General features: G+C 48.6%; 1 protein-coding gene across 2 annotated transcripts; it reads right to left on the bottom strand.

The window, feature by feature from the left end:
- Nucleotides 1-2,806: 2,806 nt before the first annotated feature.
- LOC309354267 (sulfotransferase 1B1-like) lies at nt 2,807-17,201 on the bottom strand. 2 transcript variants are annotated; one of them, XM_081884387.1, is made up of 8 exons: nt 17,019-17,201; nt 13,989-14,190; nt 11,970-12,095; nt 7,950-8,047; nt 7,681-7,807; nt 5,805-5,899; nt 5,085-5,265; nt 2,807-3,000 (listed from the first exon to the last, which is right to left on the bottom strand). In XM_081884387.1, the coding sequence occupies exons 2-8, from the start codon at nt 14,134-14,136 to the stop codon at nt 2,888-2,890; spliced, it is 888 nt and encodes a 295-aa protein (XP_081740513.1). In that variant the 5' UTR covers nt 14,137-14,190; nt 17,019-17,201; the 3' UTR covers nt 2,807-2,887. The 2 variants fall into 2 exon arrangements, with proteins under 2 accessions (XP_081740513.1, XP_081740512.1); XM_081884386.1 differs by having other exon boundaries at nt 13,989-14,180.
- Nucleotides 17,202-19,122: the final 1,921 nt, after the last annotated feature.

Here is a 19,122-nt window from a genome sequence, read left to right as displayed (position 1 = left end):
CACATGGACACACAAACACATCAGAGAGGACTAAGCAAATTCATGGTGAGGAGAGAGCTATGGGTGGCTACCTGCGCTCAGATCCTGTTGGTGCGTTTTCCCCTTGGGGCATCTGGTTGTTGGCCACGGGAGAACAGAATGCTGGACTAGATGGGGCCTTTGGCCTCATCCAGCAAAGCTTTTCTTATATTCTTGTACGTTTCTGAGCACAATTCAAAGTGTTGGCGCTGACCTTTAAAGCCCTAAACTGCTTTGGTCCAGTATACCTGAAGGAGCGTCTCCACCCCCATCGTTCTGCCTGGACACTGAGGTCCAGCATCAAGGGCCTTCTGGCGGTTCCCTCCCTGCGAGAAGCCAAGTTACAGGGAACCAGGCAGAGGGCCTTCTCGGTGGTGGCGCCTGCCCTGTGGAACGCCCTCCCACCAGATGTCAAGGCTGTAAACAACTATTGTACTTTTAAAAGGCACCTGAAGGTGGCCCTGTTTAGGGACGTTTTTAATGTCTGGCGCTGTACAGTGGTACCTCAGGTTACATACACTTCAGGTTACAGACTCCGCTAACCCAGAAATAGTACCTTGGGTTAAGAACTTTGCTTCAGGATGAGAACACCTGCGGCGGCAGCAGCAGGAGGCCCCATTAGCTAAAGTGGTGCTTCAGGTTAAGAACAGTTTCAGGTTAAGAACAGAACGAATTAAGTACTTAACCTGAGGTACCACTGTATTGTTTTTGATATTTGGTTGGAAGCCGCCCAGAGTGGCTGGGGAGACCCAGCCAGATGGGCGGGGTATAAATAATAAATTATTATTATTATTACTATTATTATAGCGTCAAACTAGGACCTGGGGGAAACTAGGGTTCAAATTCCCCCTTGGCCATGAATCTCACTTGGGTGGCCTTGTGTGTCAATGGCTGCCACTCGGCCTAACCTACCTCACAGGGTCGTCTTGAGCATAAGATGGAGAGGAGAAGGAGAACCTTCAGCTCCTTTGGAGAGAAAGGTGGGGTGTGAACGGAATAAATGTATAATCGGGCAAACCGGCGAGACAATTATTTGTATGGTTTTAATAGATTTTCCACAGTAAAGGTGGGTTTGCTATATAAAACCTATGAAAACCGTACAAGTTGAGGAATTTATGCAGGGGTTCCGTTCTGGGGATCATGCCTAGGCCCAAAATCATGTCTAGTCAAACACATGGGGTGCAATAGCAGGTGGGATTGTCAAAGTGTTTTTTTCCCCCTGGGTGCCCACCTCATTTATTTCTTTATTTGCTGGTTGGTTGTTTTGTTTGTTTGCCCATCCATCCGTCCATCCATCCAATTGAACATTGATGATTTACAGTACTATGTTGTTGTTTAGTCGTTTAGTCGTGTCCAACTCTTTGTGACCCCATGGACCAGAGCACGCCAGGCACTCCTGTCTTCCACTGCCTCCCGCAGTTTGGTCAAACTCATGTTCGTAGCTTCGAGAACACTGTCCAACCATCTCATCCTCTGCCATCCCCTTTTCCTTGTGCCCTCCATCTTTCCCAACATCAGGGTCTTTTCCAGGGAGTCTTCTCTTCTCATGAGGTGGCCAAAGTATTGGAGCCTCAGCTTCAGGATCTGTCCTTCCCATGAGCGCTCAGGGCTGATGTCCTTAAGAATGGATAGGTTTGAATTTCTTGCAGTCCATGGGACTCTCAAGAGTCTCCTCCAGCACCAGAATTCAAAACCATCAATACAATTCTATACTACAGCATAAATTAGTAGAAATCCGCAGAGAATTAACTCATAACTGAGAAATGCCTGTACTCTGTGAAGGAAAACATACTAGATTTTGCAGCAAGGAAATTCAAACACAGACAAAATATATTCACCAGGATCAGCACAATATACTCAAATATGACTAAAAGCCACCAGATACGTCTGTTTTATCCTTAACTTTTTAATAATCGCAATTTGTGAATAATACATGATGGGGTGGCTTTGGAAGTTACTGGCATAGCTCAATTGGTTAGAGCGTGGTGCTGATAATGCCAAGGTAGGAGGTTTGATCCCCGTATGGGACAACAACATATTCCTGCCTTGAGGGGTTGGACTAGATGATCGTCAGGGTCCCTTCCAACTCTGCGATTGTATGATTCTTTCCCTATTTTAAAAATGTAAAGTAGCATGTCACTGAAAGGAGAGAGGAAGGGCCCGCTTCACCATTTACCTTCTTGCCAATTGTCCATTCAATATTGTTGTCCCAAGCTGCTATTGGGACGCAGGTGGCACTGTGGGTTAAACCACAGAGCCTAGGACTTGCCGATCTGAAGGTCGGCAGTTCGAATCCCCACAACGGGGTGAGCTCCTGTTGCTCAGTCCCTGCTGCTGCCAACCTAGCAGTTCGAAAGGACGTCAAAGTGCAAGTAGATAAATAGGTACCGCTCCGGCGGGAAGGCAAACAGCGTTTCCATGCGCTGCTCTGGTTTGCCAAAAGCGGCTTAGTCATGCTGGCCACTTGACCCGGAAGCTGTATGTCAGCTCCCTCAGCCAATAAAGCGAGATGAGCACCGCAACCCCAGAGTCGGTCACGACTGGACCTAATGGTCAGGGGTCCCTTTACCTTTACCTAAGCTGCTCTTAGAAGCAGAATTGTGGAAGAAAACAAGAAATGAGGTATAGGAGAGGTTTATTGATACATGATCAGAGTCTCTCTCCCTCTGTGTGTGAGAGAGAGGGGGGGGAAGGGAGAGATTGCTCGTGCAAATCATGAGATCTAGCCCCTGAATACTTTCCCAGAGACTACATACACATTTTTTCAAACGTGTATCCCACAACCATCTAGGTCAGCGGCTTCCTTCTTCTCTTTAATTGTCTACTGAATGATAGGTGGGTTTGGAATGAAAGCACAGAACACGGGGCTTCAGATCTCCGTTCGGAATCGCAGCGTTGTGTCCGCCATTTTCCTCTTATAATCTTCATCAAATACCTCATTCTGAGCCACTGTAAAGTGATTCTTCCAGTCTCCAGCAATCCCTAGAAGAAAGAAGAATACGAATCAGATGTTCACGAGCTCTCTGGAAGATTAAGCCATTTAAAAAAGGGTGGACAGTTGAGAGTTCTCGGTGGTAGATTAATCAACTGATGTTTTAATCAGTACAGATAGGTTTTATTTGGTAAAAGCCAGTTTTAGTCTGGCTAGAAGGTAATGGGCCACCTGTTTACTTTAGCTAGGATAGTTCAATAGGTACAACATGAGATTCTTAATCTTGGGGTTGTGGGTTCCCTGAATTGCGGGGGGTTAGACTAGAATCAGGGGTCAGCAAACTTTTTCAGCAGGGGGCCGGACTACTGTCCCTCAGACCTTGTGGGGGAGGGCTGGACTATATGTTTTTTTGGAGGGGAGGGAATGAACGAATTCCTATGCACCACAAATAACCCAGAGATGCATTTTAAATAAAAGGACACATTCTTTGTTGTTGTTGTTTAGTCATGTCCGACTCTTCGTGACCCCCTGGACCAGAGCATGCCAGGCACTCCTGTCTTACACTGCCTCCTGCAGTTTGGTCAAACTCATGCTGGTAGCTTTGAGAACACTGTCCAACCATCTCATCCTCTGTTGTCCCCTCCTCCTTGTGCCCTCCATCTTTCCCAACATCAGGGTCTTTTCCAGGGAGTCTTCTCATGAGGTGGTCAAAATATTGGAGCCTCAGTTTCAGGATCTATCCTTCCAGCGAGCACTGAGGGCTTATTTCCTTCAGGATGGAGAGGTTTGATCTTCTTGCAGTCCATAGGACTCTCAAGAGTCTCCTCCAGCTCCATAATCCCTGCCGAGAAAACTCCATGGACAAGGACATATTCTACTCATGTAAAAACACGCTGATTCCTGGACCGCCCATGGGCTGGATTTAGAAGGTGATTGGGCCGGATCCGGCCCCCAGGCCTTAATTTGCCTACCCATGGACTAGATGACCCACATGAAGCATGCTGGTGGCACTGTGGGTTAAACCACAGAGCCTATGACTTGCTGATCAGAAGGTCGGTGGTTTGAATCCCCGCGACGGGGTGAACTCCTGTTGCTCAGTCCCAGCTCTTGCCAACCTAGCAGTTCAAAAGCATGTCAAGTGCAAGTAGATAAATAGGTACCGCTCTGGCGGGAAGGTAAACGGCATTTCCGTGCACTGCTCTGGTTCGCCAGAAGTGGCTTAGTAATGCTGGCCACATGACCCGGAAGCTGTCTACGGACAAACACTGGCTCCCTTGGCCAATAAAGCAAGATGAACACCGCAACCCCCGAGTCGGCCACGACTGGACCTAATGGTCAGGGGTCCCATTACCTTTAACTATAGAGCAGAGGTCTACCATTGGATATTAGCCAATCCAATACCATTGGATATTGGCTATGCCCTACCCCCACAGTTCCAGGGGAAGCAGGTGGCTCTGCGGGTCATACCACAGAGCCTAGGGCTTGCCGATCAGAAGGTTGGCGGTTTGAATCCCCATGATGGGTTGAGCTCCCGTTGCTCGGTCCCTGCTCCTGCCAACCTAGCAGTTCGAAAGCACATCAAAGTGCAAGTAGATAAATAGATACCACTCCGGTGGGAAGATAAATGGCATTTCCGTGTGCTGCTCTGGTTCGCCAGAAGCAGCTTAGTCATACGCCACATGACCCAGAAGCTGTACGCCGGCTCCCTCGGCCAATAAAGCAAGATGAGCACCACAACCCCAGAGTCGTCCAAGACTGGACCTAATGGTCAGGGGTCCCTTTACCTTTTTACTCCCACAGTTAGAGGCAGCATGCTTCTGAATACCAGTTGCTGGAAATCTCAGAAGCGGGGAGTGCTGTTGTCCGCAGGTCCTGCACTCAGGTTTCTTGCAGTCACCTGGCTGGCCACTACAAGAACAGGATGCTGGGCCAATGGCCTAATCCAGCAAAACTCTTTTTCTGTATTTATGGCTTTTCCTTCTAGTACCAATATTGAGGTTTTGGTACTATCCAGATTGAATTGGGGTGGTTAATTAATCAATAATAATAAAAAAACCGAAGTCAGTTACTGATCTGTTCATGATCCTAAATCTTTATGGAATGGTGGTCAGAGAGGACGGTGCAAGTCTTTTACCTTTGCGCATAAATGGGGAGATGCTGTGGTCCATCACAGCAGCTGGAGCCATCCTATAGTTTGTGGCAGGATTGTCCTTCATCAGTTCAAAGGATGTGTTGTAGGCAATCTTATCCACTACCGAATCGTCCAGGTTCTTTCCCAAGAAATGTACCACTTTCTTTATCTCGCGCTTTGGGTCCTATGGGAAACGGTGTTGAAATAGATCAGCATTTTGATGGTTCTTGGGTATTCGATGAAGCAATTGTGCTTCTAATTCAGCAAGCTTTGCTGAATACAGTGGTACCTCGAGTTAAGTACTTAATTCATTCCGGAGGTCCGTTCTTAACCTGAAACTGTTCTTAACCTGAAGCACCACTTTAGCTAGTGGGGCCTCCTGCTGCCGCCGCGCCGCCAGAGCACGATTTCTGTTCTCATCCTGAAGCAAAGTTCTTAACCTGAAGCACTATTTCTGGGTTAGCAGAGTCTGTAACCTGACGCGTATCTAACCTGAAGCATATGTAACCCGAGGTACCACTGTATATAAAACTCCATACAGGATAAAATGAAGGAGAGCCATTATCTTTTTGCTGGACCCGTGGCCCAAGTCAGGAAGGCAATTCTTAAGATTTTCCACATTTTTAAAAACAAAAATTATACGGCATATAATCCCCTGCAAGATTTGCTTCTTCCAATATGTCACATAAAATAGCCTCAAGGGCTTATCCTGTTGGTTCCTACCTCTTTCATGTCTTCATAAAACAGGTATAGGATGGGGTGGTCGTTCCTCTTATCCCACCAGCTTTTCACATGGTCATACCAGGAACCAAAAGCCACTAAATTTTGAGAAAGAGCAGAGAAGTGGAGAAATAATAGATGGTTTTTATATATTTAAAAAAACCCTAACAAGTTGAATCTTGTAATAGAATACAAGGGCCTATTGGCTAAATTGTAAACTGAGAAGTCCCCAGACCTAATCCTGTCTCAGTTACATATTTGCTAGGGGGCTTTAAGCAAGCCACACTTTTCTCAGCCTCAACTCCCCATCTGCAAAATGGAGGAAATGATGCTGGTCCACCTCCCATGGTTGTTGTAAAGATCACTGAAAAAAACGCACACAAGGCATTTTGAACACTCAGAAGGGGTTGCAAAAATGCCAAGTGTTGTTTTTATTCTCACAATGATCTCAGCTTGTGGTAGCAGTCGTTTTCGACTAGCCACTGCTGCCTTATTCCTTCATTCGTTCATTTCATAAAACTTGCACACTGCTTGCTTCTGTTTCCACTGGCGTACTCAGGCCTGTGCAGGCTCTGATATTACTCCAGATCAGCTATTGGCACAGCAGCATGAGAATAGATTGGCCAGGGGTGAGTTAGGCAAGCGGTTCTTAGCATGTGGCCCATGGACCCTGTGAGCTTCAGGGGGGTCTGTGCGCCAGACACAAAAGGAAAAATGTTTGCCAGTGCAAAAAAATTAAGTGCATGCAAAACTTTGTGTGAATGTATTTATAATTGCATTTTTTTCTGAAGAGATGGGGTCTGTAGTTTTCATCAAATTCTCAAAGGGGCCTGTTACCCCACTCTAAGGGTTAAGTATCACTGGTTAATTTCAGTCCACCATCCTGTGTGTGGCCAGTTCCATCTATGGCAGCATTACTTAAATCTTAAAGAAAACCAAGGCTAAAATGGTTGTGAGATCAGAACCTAAGTCCACTGACGTTCCCTGTGCGTTTCTGCATGAAGATGGTGGATCAACATAGATCTGTAATCCACAGGTGCTGGATCTAATCCCTGTAGTCTTAACATCTGGATGATGATGATAAGTATAATATAAACCACATATTCTTGAGCTTTGACACACACAGAGTTTTATCCTGGCTTTGTAGCTTAAATGCCTGGAGTGTCCCACCACTTAGGTCATTCTTTGAGGTGCTGATGAGAGCACTTTACTGGCTAGCTATTAACCAAGAAACTGGTTTGAACAGCATCTTCTAGTACAGGGGTCAGCAAGGTTTACCTCGCCTGGGCCGGTTCACTCCACCAGAGATCCCTCTGTGGGCCAGATCACACGTGCACGTAAATGCGCACCCGCGATTTCCGGTGTCTGCTTCTGCACATACACAATTTTCGGCGCCGTGGAAGCAAGTCCCCATGCTGCACTGCGCCGGATTAGCACAGTGGGCAGGGACTTGCCGAGCAGTTTGGGGGCAGCTTGGGGGCGGTTAAATGACCCCCACGGGCTGCTTGTGGCCCCTGGGCCTTAGGTTGCCTACCCCTGTTCTAGCAGATCAGAGGTTCCCAAACATTTTTCAAAGAGGGCCAGATTTGATGAAGTAAACATGCGTGAGGGCCGACCAAAGTTGTTGAGCTTTTTTTTTTTAAGGGTTTTTTGACCCCAAGAAATAAACTGCCACAGGGGCCAGATAAAACCGGCCAAGGGGTCGGATTAGGCCCCCAAAACAGACTTTGGGCATGCCTGTACTAGATTGTCAAGCTCACTGGATGCAGGATCACAGACTGAACTGACCCTCCACCCCAAACCCATAACAATACTTTATGTTTCCTGGGAAAGTGAAAAGTTTAGCTACATACAGTCGCGAATAGATGGGCAGACTTGCCTCTTCCAGCCATGAATTTCTCCAGGTAGTTTTCCCAGGGACCTGGGTCTGGGTGCAGCTTGTTCATCAAGTCAAAGTGGTAAAAGGAGACAGCGACGTCCTTTGCGTTGCGAGCCACGTAGATCATCTTCATAGAAGGAAAGCAGGGGGGGGGGGACACACAGTCCAAATTGTACTGGTAGTTTTTGACACTAGGTACGTATAAACCGGTGGATTTTTTGTTTGTTTGTTTTTGCAAAACTTTGAAACTAGCTGCCTTGTAGGATTACCTTGCAGCCATTTTCCCAGAAGGACTTGGGAAGGAGGTCAATTGGGAGGTGGGTCTTCACCAGGCGAGGAGATGGCATCTGAGTTAATTGTTCTGTGCCTGCTGAGCAAAAGAGTGTTACTAGGTAATATGGTTGAACAGTTGACCTGGGGTATGAAGGACAGTTCACTGTTCCTGTCTGCCATCATTACCTAGCTGTGGGCAGAAGAGGGAACTGTGGTGAGACCTGTGACCTGCGGGCCAAGGAAACTTCATTGCACCAGTAGGCTAAAGCAACTCAGGCAAAGCTTGGATCACTAGAAAAAGCTTTCAGTATGGTAGTTGCAGGAAACCTTTTGTGATGGCCTGGGATTCAGACTCAGAGGCTGAACCTGAAGAATCCCAGCCTGCACAGGAGTCCCCGCCTCCAGAACCAGCTGAGCCAGGGCTGGGGCTTGAGCCTGAAGGGTCCTCACCTGTGCTGGATCCTCAGGTGCAGGCACCAGCTGAGTCTGCTCTGGCCCCTAAGGTGATGGAGGACCCATTTCCTGCAGGTGCTCCACTCTCAGCCCTGTCAGGGGAAGCTGAGGTTACATCTGTGTCCAGTAACCCTCCAGCCTCTCCTGAGCTGCAGAGGCTCAGGGCAGAGAGGCAGAGGGAACTAAATTCCTGCAGGAGGAGTGCTCACCTCCAGGCCAGGGGAGGCAAGTCACTTGTGGACCAGGGCCGCCCTATGCCTTGGGGCAGATAAAAGTCAGTCAGCCCCAGTCCCAGGTTGCGGGAGCAATGTTGTTGCTAGCCTGTTCCTGCCTGCACCCTGTCCTGCTCTTCTGCCAGAGTTCCTGACCCCACCCGACTCCCTGCCTTGGACCCAGCTACAGCTTTGACGGACAGCCTCCATACCGCACCATCGACCTTGGACTAGACTCGGACCTCGCCTCTCGGTTAGCCTCCAGGACCGACGAACCTTTACCCCATGCTCGCCGAGGTTACAGAATCATATAATTGTGGAGTGGGTGACCCCAAGGATCGTCTGGTCCAACCCCTTGCAATGCTGGAATATTCAGCTGCCCCATACAGGGACTGAACCTGCAACCTTGACATTACAGTCTTACCTCATGTTACGTTTGCTTCATGATACATTTTTTCAGGTTGTGTGCTGCAGCAACCCGGAAGTACCGGAAAGGGTTACTTCTGGGTTCCGCCGCTCGTGCATGCGCAGAAGCGCTAAATCGCTCTTCGTGCATGCGCACAAGGGCCAAATCACGCTGCGCACCTGAGCAGATACGGTGCTTCAGATTGTGGGCTTTTCTTTTTGTGAACAGGCCTGCGGAATAGATCCTGTTCACAACCAGAGGTACCACTGTATCAGCACCATGCTATAACCAACAGAGCTATCCACTTGCTGAACTAAAACTCTTATCAGCCCAGCAAAGCATGGACAACGGCCTGGCATGACGTGGTTCAGCAATATCTCATCTGGAGGGGCACAGATTCCCCACCCCTGTTCAATGATCTGAGAAACAAGGGAGCGTATTGTTACAGCCACACACACCCTAATCTCCGCGGAGGTTCCAGGCATTTACCCAGGCTTCAGTTTCCTTGGAATGAGGCACAGCGGAGACCGTGGTGTCTTTATGATGTATGGTTTATTTATAGATATATACAACCTGAGCCTAGGATGGGGCGGGGGGCTTCCACGTGGGTGGTGCTGTGGGACGCGGGTGGCGCTGTGGGCTAAACCACAGTCCTAGGACTTGACAATCAGAAGGTTGGCGGTTCAAATCCCTGTGACGGGGTGAGCTCCCATTCCTCGGTCCATGCTCCTGCCAACCTAGCAGTTTGAAAGCACGTCAAACTGCAAGTAGATAAATAGGTACCACTCTGGCAGGAAGGTAAATAGCGTTTCCGTGCGCTGCTCTGGTTTGCCAGAAGCGGCTAAGTCATGCTGGCCACATAACCCGGATGCTGTACGCCAGCTCCCTCATCCAATAAAGCAAGATGAGCACCGCAACCTCAGAGGCGGCCACGACTGGACCTAATGGTCAGGGGCCCCTTTACCTTATACTTTAACATGCTAAATTCAATGCCTGGCGCCCCAGAATTAGAAGGAGGTGGTCCAGGCACCCCACAAATTTATAACACTATTCTTCCCCTCTATGAGAAATATTCCCAATAGCCATATTAGAAGACTGGGCTTTTTGAGTTTTCACTGTGGTAGGTTTCCTGTTTCTAGTCATCCTCAGTGAGAGAGATGCTAGCATACAGCATGATTTTGAGAGCTGCTTTGGATTTGGGTTGGCAGGTCCTTTTGGGGTGGTTCAGTGTATGTGTTTAAGACTGCTGAGTCATTTATTTTTGGCTGGCCTTCTACTCAGCAATTTGTCATTGTGCATTCCCGCCCTCATCACTGCGTGATATACCCAGAGGTCATTTTCCTCTGCTTCTGGTATATGAGTCTCCCCTCTTCTTTCTCTTCTTTCACTGTCTACAGCAGGAGTAGGCAAAGTAAGGCCTGAGGGCCGGATCCGGCCCAATCGCCTACTAAATCCGGTCCGGGAATCAGAGTTTTTTTACATGAGTAGAATGTCTGCTTTTATTTAAAATGCATCTCTGGGGTTTTTGTGGGGCATAGGAATTCGTTCATTCCCCCCCCTCCCAAATATAGTCCAGCCCCCCCCCCCAAGGTCCGAGGGACAGTGGACCGGCACCCTGCTGAAAAAGTTTGCTGGCCCCTGATCTACAGCAGGCATAGGCAAACTCAGCCCTCCAGATATTTTTGAGACTACAATTCCCATCATCCCTGACCACTGGTCCTGTTAGCTAGGGATGATGGGAGTTGTAGTCCCAAAACATCTGGAGAGCCAAGTTTGCCTATGCCTTGTCTACAGGCTTTTCCTGCAGATCCACTTAAGGATGGTCCAAGAGGCAGGAAAAGACTTCTTTGACTTGGGTCCAATCCAGCACATGCCTCTCCTGATCTCCACTGCTAGGGATCACAGTGCTAGGCTGTTGCTTGAAGTGAGGTGAGCTGTCATCTGACTCATTTTCAGGCAGAAGTAGTCGAGGCTCCATTTGCACTATGCAGTTAAACCAGTATCACATCACTAAACAGTCATGGCTTCCCCCAAGGCATCATGGGAAATGTAGTTTGTTAAGGGTGCTGCTGAGAGTTCTTAGGAGGCCCCGTTCCCCTTCACAGTGCTACAATTCCCAAAGAAGAGGTGTAGGCTGTTAAACCACTCTGAGAATTGTAGCTCTGTGGGCAGGAAACGGGCCTCCTGTCAGCACCCTTAACAAACTATAGTTCCCAGAATGCTTGAGGAAGCCATGACTGCTTAAAGGGATGCGGGTGGCACTGTGGGTTAAAACACAGAGCCTAGGACTTGCCAATCAGAAGGTCGGCGGTTCGAATCCCCACAACGGGGGATTTCAAAAAGTGCAAGTAGATAAATAGGTACCACTCTGGCGGGAAGGTAAACGGCGTTTCCGTGTGCTGCTCTGGTTTGCGAGAAGCCGCTTAGTCAGGCTGGCCACATGACCCAGAAGCTGTATGCCGGCTCCCTCGGCCAATAAAGCGAGATGAGCGCCGCAACCCCAGAGTCATCCGCGACTGGACCTAATGGTCAGGGGTCCCTTTACCTTTTTTTATGACTGCTTAAAGTGGTGTGATACTGCTTAAAATGCATAGCAATGGTGGCCTAACCATCCTAGTTTCCCCCCCTGCACCTGCTCCCACTTCTCTTTTTTCTCCCAGTTTGGGTGCCGGATGTTATGAAGAGGGAAAACCACTCTCTGAAAATTACGTGTGATCTAAACATATAAAATAGTCTCACTCACCTGCCAGAAATGCAGATTTCTTTTATGCTCCCTTTCATCAAGGCAGGGAAGAGGAGCTTTGATCCTTGGCCAGAGATCAAGAAAAGATAGGAAAGCAGGAATCCACAGGAAACTGCTTATTCCGCCACCCACTTTAATTTTTACCTGTTCACCTGGGATCTCTGAAAGTCAAGTTCTCTCGGTAACTCGCACGCAAGTTTACCTGCTGGCATGTTTCCTGGGGCAGCAAATTCCAGCATGGGCACTTTATTGAAAATTGCCCGTTTGCTTTTGTCAGGGTCGCCATCGTTCCTAATCAAGTCCACAATTTCGCTCATCCATGTGGTGCCTGGAAACAAACAAACATACAGAAACGAAAAGTAAGACAGGGAATTTTCTCAGAAGTCCAAATGGGTTGATACACCTGCTGAAACATCTCCAGCCAATGCCTTATGATCAATAGGGGTGTCCTAAGGGACGCGGGTGGCGCTGTGGGTTAAACCACAGAGCCTAGGACTTGCCAATCAGAAGGTCGGCGGTTCTAATCCCCACGACGGCGTGAGCTCCCGTTGCTCGGTCCCTGCTCCTGCCAACCTAGCAGTTCGAATGCATGTCAGAGTGCAAGTAGATAAATAGGTACCGCTCCAGCAGGAAGGTAAACGGTGTTTCCATGCGCTGCTCTGGTTCACCAGGAGTGGCTTAGTCATGCTGGCCACATGACCCGGAAGCTGTACGCCAGCTCCCTCGGCCAATAAAGCGAGATGAGTGCCGCAACCCCATAGTCAGCCACGACTGGACCTAATGGTCAGGGGTCTCTTTACCTTTTATGCAGCCAGTAGGTTGTAGGGTGTGTTTTATGGAACCCTTAAAAAGCTCCTAATAATTAAAATCTATTGACACGCATAGGTTACAGCCATGTAGCTCAACCCCGTATGTGCTTACTAGGGTGCAAGTCTCACTGTTTTCTTGTAGAGCTTACTCAGCCATACATAGACTCTCTATAGCAGGCATAGGCAGACTCCGGTCCTCCAGATGTTTGGGACTACAATTCCCATCATCCCTAGCTAACAGGACCAGTGGTCAGGAATGATGGGAATTGTAGTCCCAAACATCTGGAGGGCCGGAGTTTGCCTATGCCTGCTCTATAGGGCACATTCTTCTTCAGGCATTCCCTAAATGTGTAAACACATGGGGGCGGGGCAGTGGGGACAAAATGGCAGCTTGGCGTCTTCTTGTGCACTCTTGTTCAAGATGGAAGCCCCCTTACAGGCGAGCCTTCTGTACAACCTACACATTTCAGAAACTGCCCTCCTAACTCATAGAGGACAACAATGGCAGCGAATGGGTGCAGGGGTGCCAAGTTGAATAAAATATTGGGGTGGAGCCCAGGAAAGCCCCGTCCTGCATAATCGGTCACATGACGCAGTGCGCACGCACCATTTGAATGGCAATGTCCATCAACTTTGGTAGAGCTTGGCCCCCTCAAATATTTTATTCGGGAGGGGCTGAAAACCCCTTGGCCCCTAGGATTTGGGCTTTGTGATGTTAATAATATAATAATAATTTATTATTTATACCCCACCCATCTGGCTGGGTCCCCCCAGCCACTCTGGGCAGCTTCCAACAAAACACTAAAATACAATAACCTATTAAACATTAAAATCTTCCCTAAACAGGGCTGCCTTTAGATGTCTTCTAAAAGTTTGTTAGTTATTTTTCTTTTTGACATCTGGTGGGAGGGCATTCCACAGGGCGGCTGCCACTACCGAGAAGGCCCTCTGCCTGGTTCCCTGTAACCTCACTTCTCACAGCGAGGGAACCGCCAGAAGGCCCTTGGAGCTGGACCTCAGTGTCCAGGCAGAACGATGGAGGTGGAGACGCTCCTTCAAGTATACTGGACCAAGGCTGTTCTGGTGTTCTGGTGTTTATAAATAATAGTGTGTCTGTGTAATAATATTACAGTAATCAGGGCAAGTTAATAGGTGGGGTAAGTGTGTAGGAAAGTGGGGTACAGGGCAGGGCCTTCCTGGTGGCTGCTCCCAGACTCTGGAACTCCCTCCCTGAAGAAACTAGCCTAGTTCCCTCCTTGCTGTCCTTCTGGTGCCAAGCAAAGACATCCTTGTTCCAACAGGCTTGCCACTGTTAGACACACCGAGATGGGCCACACCAGACAGCGAATTTTGGGCGGTCATCAAAAGGTAGCAGATTGTCAACGCGGTCCTGTTCCCCACGCAACGCTCACCAGATTTGGGGTACGTGGATATCACGATATCATCCGGCCTGCTCTGGAAACGGTCGATCCTGTCCCAGTCAAAGGAGAACGCGCAGACCATGGGGATGCCACGGATCATCTGCCAGTCTTTCCGAAGATAAGAATCTGGGCTGCCCATCTCTCAGGCAGTGCAGTCAAAATAAGAGAAGACGAGAGGACCACCTGCAAGACACTTTGCCGAATAAAATGCAGGAGGGGGGAGAAGTGGAGCTACGGCTGAATTTTGGTGGTCAAAGTCCCCAAATTATCATCCAGAGAGGGACAGGTGATGGGGCCAGTGGCAAACAGACCCAATGCCATCACTTAGGCCACTGTGGCCATGCTCTGCCCCCACCCCTCCGGAGTTTATTTTGGCCATTTATTTTCATTTTAAAGGTGTTATAGTACGGGAGCGAAAGGGACGTGGGTGGTGCTGTGGGTTAAACCACAGAGCCTAGGACTTGCCGATCAGAAGGTTGGCGGTTCGAATCCCCGCAACGGGGTGAGCTCCCGTTGCTCGGTCCCTGCTCCTGCCAACCTAGCAGTTCGAAAGCATGTCAAAGTGCAAGAAGATAAATAGGTACCACTCCGGCAGGAAGGCGAATGGCGTTTCCGTGCACTGCTCTGGTTCGCCAGAAGCGGCTTAGTCATGCTGGCCACATGACCTGGAAGCTGTACGCCGGCTCCCTCGGCCAATAGAGCAAGATGAGCGCGCAACCCCAGAGTCGGCCATGACCGGACCTAATGGTCAGGGGTCCCTTTACCTTTACTTAGTACAGGAGCAGCTGACCAGGCATATGGTTACTGCTACTCATTTATTCTCGCCAATAGCCAGGTGTGGAGCCGAAAATGTTGGCTTTACCACCCAAAGCTTGCTTTCTTTTGCCAATGCAGAACAGGGAGTGAATATCAAGGCTTTGGGAGAATCATCTTATAGGATCAAAGGTGTTGGGAAGGGTGGGGCTGATTGGGAGGAAAGGTGCTCATGGGCCCAATTTGAACTCCTGGCCAGAGGTTCGCCAACGAAGGTCTAGACTGAAGTTTGCTGTGAAAACCTTGTGTAACACTGGACTTAACCGAAGCAGTAATGTGTCGAGGTTCTCTCATCTATATACTGCTTTGATTGGCAGAACTGGCACACCTACAAGCGACATATAATATCCATTCTGCATTTTTAAGAACCCGGTCGTTTAGTTTGGCAGCATGTGAACTTTGGAACTCCCTGCCTATTGAGATTGAGCAGGTGCCTGCACAGTTCTCTTCTTGGCACCTGCTAAAAACATCCTTGTTTAAACAAGCCTGCCCAGATGCTTTGAAAGTTGAGGTAATTTTAATCTGTTTTAGTAATGTTTTGTATGTTTTAAAAGTAGGGTTGAAAATGTTTCTCAGTATCACTGTTTTCTCTTTTTGTCAACCGCTTTGAGGGTGTGTGGTTTGTTTATTTACAAGCAAGAGGAGTATAAAAAGGTAAAGGTAAAGGACCCCTGACAGTTAAGTCCAGTCGTTGCTGACTCTGGGGTTGCGGAGCTCATCTCGCTTTACTGGCCGAGGGAGCCAGCGTTTGTCTGCAGACAGTTTTTCCAGGTCATGTGGCCAGCATGACTAAGCCGCTTCTGGCGAAACCAGAGCAGCGCACGGAAACACCATTTACTTTCCCGCCAGAGTGGTACCTATTTATCTACTTGCACTTTGATGTGCTTTCGAACTGCTAGGTTGGCAGGAGCAGGGACCGAGCAACGGGAGCTCACCCCGTCGTGGGGGTTCGAACCGCTGGCCTTCTGATCGGCAAGCCCAAGAGGCTCAGTGGTTTAGACCACAGCGCCACCCACGTCCCTTTAAGAGGTGTATAAACCTTATTAAATAAATAAATAAATTTAAAAGATTTTAAGAACACATGTTAAGCATATTACATACTAAATAACTAACAGTAAAACGATATAATATTGATTTAAACACATACATAATTATAAATCAGTCAGATATAAGATTTTCATAGAACAGCAACCGCTGTTCCAGCAAAAACTCAGCCTCTGCACATGGCAGAGAGCATAAACTTCAAGCGAGAGACAGCTCAAGAGAGAGTGAAGCAGTCAAAAAGAGGAAGTGAGTTTTTCTAAGATTTACGGACAAAAATATCATCTCATCAGAACCAACTCGAGAGCAGCCCCACCTCCCCGTCCACATGCTGACGCTATCCGCTATCTTTGAGCAGCAGTAGATCATTGCCAAAGCTTCTGCCTTCACAACCGCGCCAGGAGGCAGGGCCAGCCCAAGACATTTTGACACCTGAGGCAAGCCACAAAACAGTGTCCCTCCTTGGCAGGGATGATGGGCAAATGAAGATGTATACCAGGGACAAGGTGGGGAATCAAATCAACCATAGCAGGTGGGTGAAGTGGGAATCAAAGACCCGCTTCAAGTCATGTCAGACCCCAGGAGACCCCAGGGAGCAGTTTCTGGGCTGGGGCGAGACCACCTCCTATTTGCCAAGAGGCTGCTGTAGAGACAACATCTGGAGCGGGGTGCCAAGGAGGCAGCAGAACCAGCCTCCAAGACGCACATGGATTGGTGGCACTAACAGGTGATGCATTCCTTGGAGGCTGATTCTGCTGCCCCGTGGGTCCTGCCACCTGAGGCGGTCGCCTCACCTTGGCTCATGGTGGGGACTGGCCCTGCCAGGAAGATCTGAACAACCAGTCAGCCAAAATTGCACCCCTGAATTTTTCAAGTCACTCCTTGTTAAAGAGTAGCCAAGAGATCTCCACCTCACATTAGGAGTTCAGGCACCTGGCTCCTCTTCGCTTTTGCAGCTTTCAAAGGCAAACTTTCCTCCCAAACTTTTAACAACAATTCCAAATTGAAGCGTTGCCTTTCCCCCTTCCTGCTCTGCCCCGCTCCGCCCTGTTTCAACAAGTTCCCAAACTTGGAGCCCTGATTGACTTTCGGAGAAAAACAGGCACTTGTTTTCTGAAAAGCTGCGGCGTTATTTCGACGGACAAAAGGGGGAAAACGAAGGCTTACCTTTCCTCATAGACAGATGGTACTGCTTTAGTGGGCGAAAGACAGCGAGTTGCCCAGGAGGTGGTGTGATTTTTTTCACAGGGAAGGGTTTAGGGAGGCTTTCTTCACAAACAAAAGAAAATAAACCCTCGGGAACAAGGCCAAGGAAACCAAAGGTCTCAGTTGCCCAAACAGAGTGTGTGTCATGTGGGAGGGGTTGGGGAATAGAAGCTGGGCTCGATGCCAGCGGAGAAAGAATGTCCTTGGCTGAATGGCTTTGAAATTTAAAAAAAGTTTGAAGGAGAAGTCTCTGAAAACAGCCAAGTTAAGCCGCATTTGAAGGGAAAAGAAATCCACTGGACTGGAAGGTGTTTAAAGGATACTTGCAAAACCATATCGAAAAATCAGAACTCCTATTAGAATAAACAAGTTCCATTTCAAATACGGAAATACTAAATAAGATGGATAACAATGTGTAATAGAAAAAGAAGTATGAAATTAGGTTAGAGGTGTGTGAAAGAAAGTAATAGAAGTGGAAAGAAATTGCAATTGAGTAGATTGGAAGTCTAACACAAAGGTGGGGTGAGGGGTGGTGGGTGGTGATGGGAAAAGGAATTATCTGTGGGATTGAGTGTAGGTATGTTTGAACATTTTAAAGGATTGTATGAAATGTATGTTTGTATGCTTGTATATTTGCAATATCTGTGTATTAATGAAGAATTATTTTAACAATAAAAACTTTTCAAAAAGGAAAGAAAAGAAATCCCAACGCCTCCCTTTGCTGCTCTTGGTTTTCAAGAGATCTGTGCTTCCTTCTTCCTAGTCAATGGTTTTCCCCCTGACCTATATTTTCTGAACAAATACGGTGTGTGGGCAAGGTTGCCAGCTGTCCCTGCTGGCAATTCTGAACAGGAAGCCAGAGTCAGGTTTGCTAGCCATGGTGCAACACCGCAGGCTTGTTGCAAACCAGGGACTGGGAGTCTCTGAGACTCACCAGTCCTAGCCAGTATGGTCAGTGGTCAGGGATGATGGGGGTTGGGAATCCAAAAACGTCTGGCAAGTCCATGGTCCCTCACCCTGTTATAAACAAGCCAGAGCCTGGCCTGCAAAATTCACTATGTGCAACTTTGCACGGTGGCCGTAAGTAATTCGGTTTCCAGCTACAGCCCCTCCAGTGTGAAATACGTGGACGTTGAACTGTATTGGCTCTGTTCTGCTGGTGTTTTAATGTCTCGTGCTAAAATAATAAGAGAGACCAAGAATTTCCCCCTCTGCTGCTACCTTTCGGATTTGTCTGTTTTTCAGGTGAGTAAGGGCATACATAGGGACGCGGGTGGCGCTGTGGGTTAAACCACAGAGCCTAGGACTTGCCGATCAGAAGGTCGGCGGTTCAAATCCCCACGACAGGGTGAGCTCCCGTTGCTCGGTCCCTGCTCCTGCCAACCTAGCAGTTCAAAAGCACGTCAAAGTGCAAGTAGATAAATAGGTACCGCTCCGGCGGGAAGGCAAATGGCATTTCCGTGCGCTGCTCTGGTTTGCCAGAAGCGGCTTAGTCATGCTGGCCACGTGACCCGGAAGCTGTATGCCGGCTCCCTTGGCCAATAAAGCGAGATGAGCACCGCAACCCCAGAGTCAGCCACGATTGGACAGGAAAGCTGGACAGGATCGTGGCTCTCCCCCCACCCCAAAGAGCAGCCCAGGAGCGCGGGGCAATGGCGCACAGCCTGCCCACTGCTCCAAAACCTTCCCGGAGCTTCAGGGGAAAGAGGAGGCTGCTAGCAGAGCAGCGTGGCTCCCTCCCCCACCTCCAAAGAGTAGCCCAGGAGCGTGCCGCACTCGGGCGATTTGGCTCCAGGACCACACATTCGCGCCATAAGATGCACGGACATTTCCCCTTACTTTTTAGGAGGAAAAAGGTGAGTCTTGTGGAGCGAAAAATACGGTACCCTAAACCAGGGGTGTCCAACTTCCAAGAGACAGCGATCTATTCATACTGTAAATAAACTGGCAGTGATCTACCTATTGGGTTGATTCATAGCTGTCAACTTACAGATTTGAAAATAAGGGACCAGCAGCCAAAATAAGGGGCCTGCAGCCTCACCTGTTCCAGACACTCCAGTCTTCC

This window comes from Podarcis melisellensis (assembly GCF_964234715.1).
Source record: "Podarcis melisellensis genome assembly, chromosome: 13".
Classification (NCBI taxonomy): Eukaryota; Metazoa; Chordata; class Lepidosauria; order Squamata; family Lacertidae; genus Podarcis; species Podarcis melisellensis.
The sequence above is the reverse complement of the archived record's forward strand: the minus strand, read 5'-3'. Positions and strand labels throughout refer to the sequence as shown.